Source organism: Zerene cesonia, chromosome 5, assembly GCF_012273895.1.
Source record: "Zerene cesonia ecotype Mississippi chromosome 5, Zerene_cesonia_1.1, whole genome shotgun sequence".
NCBI lineage: Eukaryota > Metazoa > Arthropoda > Insecta > Lepidoptera > Pieridae > Zerene > Zerene cesonia.
In genome coordinates this window covers 2,583,140-2,586,437 of record NC_052106.1, presented here as the reverse complement: position 1 = coordinate 2,586,437, position 3,298 = coordinate 2,583,140, and the positions used below count along the sequence as shown (strand labels likewise).

The following is a 3,298-nucleotide window of genomic DNA, read 5'->3' as shown; positions in this document are numbered from 1 at the left end:
CGTCAAGCGGTCACTCGCACCGCGGGGCGCGGGGGCGCCGCTACAAACTACAAACTACAAACAAAAAGGTCTGGCAGGCAAGTGGCAGGTATGCATGATAGTATTGCAGGAACTTAGGAGCCTCGTTAAGCGGCTGTTTTAACTTCCGATTTTTAATTCGTTGTTAGAAACTTGAAACGTCTATACTAATATTATAAAGCTGAAGAGTTTAAAGTTTGTTTGAACGTGTTAATTTCAGGAACTGCTGGTCCGATTTGAAAAATTATTTCAGTGTTAGATAGCCCATATATTGAGGAAGGCTATAGTATATAATAGTCATAGACACAAAGAAACGTATTCCTATGTAAAATCTAATCAATACAAAATAATTTATATACCATTTTTATTTTAGATTAGATTAAGAATAACATTAACAATTTCACTGCTGATCCAGAACCTTTGTTCATCCGGCGATGCGGCTATGACACGCTCAGCGTGTCTCCCGCACCGGCGGCAATCTCGCCGTACCGCTTTTGTCGCTGGTGCGGGAGCCCACGCTGCGCGTGTGCATAGAGTCGAGCCAGCTGTGCGGGCGGACACACCGTGTGTGTTCTATAATTTTTTTTTTTTTAATTATTCTATTTCTGATATCGCGATTTATTTTTAAAGAAATTACAGTAGTCTTTATTTTTCTGCACACATATTTGTATTTTTTTCAAAATGCTTTATATATTATAATAAACAATGAGCTGAAAATTTACTAATAACGACCTCTCCTTAAACTTTTTAGAGTATTGTACATTTAGAAATTAAAAACTTTTTAACGGATTTTAAACGCGATTTATTCATTATATTATTAGCCCGACGTTTCGAACACTTTACGTCGGGTTAATAATGTAATGAATGATTCGCGTTCAAAATCCGTTAAAAAGTTTGAATTTCTAAATGTATAATACTCGTGTAAAATAAAACACAAGAAAATACTAGGATTTGATTTGTTAACACTCGTACATAAAGATATTCTTCCTTATAGAATATAGATTAGCAATAATAGTTTCATGCTGAACGCGCTACAGATATTCTGCTTCGGAGTGTTAATATAACAGCGTAACAATTTATCGTCAACCAATGATATTAGAGAGGTTATTTTGTACATAAAACGTTGTCCAACGTAATTTTTTTTTTATCATTTGTACAAAATATTTTCTTTTTCGTTTTATTAATCGAGTTGATAGCGTCGTTAGTATAAAATATAAATGAAAAATATGTATTTTCCTGTTCTCAGTTTACATTTAAAATTATCTAATATATGTTACAAAATGGGGGTCAAATTCTAAAATGAAACCAAATGACAATTTTCTATTAATTACAAAAAAAAATTCGCGGCAATCGAATCGTGAATGTTATCAAATAACAAAATAAATAATAACAATAATTTTACAGTTGATTAGAGAATCTCCTTCGTTTTTAAGACATTTGTTGAAAATAAGTAAAGTTACCGATTTTTTATTAAGTGAAGCTAACAAAAAAACTATATTAAACAAAACGAACCATTTTCTTTTTGTTTTCTAAAATAAATAAATGTTAAAAAAGCGTTCTTTTTTAATTAAATAAAAATACAATTGGTTAATTTTCAAATAATTTTATTATACATAGTTTAACTACTATAATAATATGCATTACTGTATATTTTATACGAAACATAAATAGGTAAATATAATGGTGAATACTAATTATTACAAAAATTGGACCGAAATATAGATTTGTGTGTAATAAAGCTTTAAGATACAAATGACAACGCATTCGGAAAAAATAAAAGTATGTATTTACACGAAGATGGTGTACATTTCAAACAAATTTGCTTTTATAATAACCTTATTATATTATACAAGTTACAACTCATGTTCACACTTCATCACTATAAACTATTTTTATATACTTAAGCTAACAATCGCTAGCAAGGATAGCATAAAATGTTGCCAGCTTCAAAATTTTAAAACTTTTTAGATGACAAATATTATCTATCTACTTAAAATAACAATCTTGTGTAAAACACATCACATAGTTTTTAGCTTTCCTTAGTCCGTTCCATTTATACAACACCTATGTTATTTTATAATATACAACATTCACAAATAGCGAAATCTAATTCATTTTTTTAGATTTTAATTTTATATTTTCATAAAGCGTTTATATAAAAAAAGGAATGCAATGCAAGCGGTTCTACCTCGATCTCAGTGTAAGACCATAAATTAATCATTACGAATACATTTACAGTATTGTACTGTCGAATTGTCAAATTTTAAATAAATGCTTTATGCTTATGCTTCATACTTTATGGCTACAAATTATTCGTGACAATATTTATATTTCAAAAAAATATTAAGTTATTTCACAGAATTACTATATCCATTGTACTAATTGTAATAAAATACTCTTAACAGTTAATATTTAAATATCCGTCTACATTGGCATAGCTTTAGCTGAAAGATTAATCTCGTTATTGAAAAATTTTGAGGTAGATTTTATCGAACCGAATTCACTAACTATCACAAAGATAAAATTAATATATTTTGGTGGACATTACTGATGGCCAAATTTAGAGCGACAGTTATATGAAAAAGTATATAGGTAAGCACATGATACTCCGATTCAATAAATAGTAGAAAGTACATCTGGAAGTTTCGCAATTTTTTGTCATTAATTTAAATAGTGCTCGTTAGTTATTATTATTTAAAATAGCCTCTTCATATAAATAGCTGTGCAGAATTGAAAAATCCAAATATCGAATGAAACATCAAACCGAAACTGACACAAATTAATCATTTAGGTCCGTAGCGACATCAAGTACAACAATAAAATCTAACATAAATACGATCGTAATACAAACAAAATAATATGAGATTACCTATATCGATTAAATGATTACATGGAATATGTCTATGTACAGACAGAGGACAATAAATAGGCAGGCAAAGGGCCCGCAGTGACTAGACGGGGGTGGAGTGCGCGTCGAGGCGCACGCGCAGGCCCTCGCGCTCGCGCTGCACGTCGGCGAGCTCGGCGCACAGCGCGCGGCACACGCGGTGCAGCACCGCGTTCTGCTCCTGCAGCGCCTTCACGTCCGGGTCCGCCTCGCACGACGACTCCCTGGACGGCTTGCGGTACACCTCGAACGCGCCGTGCATCTTAGGCGCGTCCTCCCTGTTGTACCCGAACCCCTCGCCCTCGTACTCCCGGTACTCCCGCGGCGCGAACGCGTCCGGCGGGAACGCCGGCTCGCCCTCGCTCTTCTGGTTCACCAGGCGCCTCGACGGCG

The 3,298-nt window shown here is 33.7% G+C and overlaps 1 protein-coding gene across 3 annotated transcripts in view; it reads right to left on the bottom strand.

The window, feature by feature from the left end:
* Positions 1-1,653: 1,653 nt before the first annotated feature.
* LOC119839998 (ralBP1-associated Eps domain-containing protein 1) overlaps positions 1,654-3,298 on the bottom strand; it is an 8,233-nt gene continuing 6,588 nt past the window's right edge. For 2 of the 3 annotated variants that reach the window (XM_038366480.1, XM_038366482.1), the window contains exon 6: positions 1,654-3,288. In XM_038366480.1, the coding sequence (XP_038222408.1) occupies positions 2,970-3,288 (319 nt within the window). In that variant the 3' untranslated portion in view covers positions 1,654-2,969. The remainder of the gene's footprint in view (positions 3,289-3,298) is intronic. The other variant, XM_038366481.1, reaches the window with a different exon arrangement.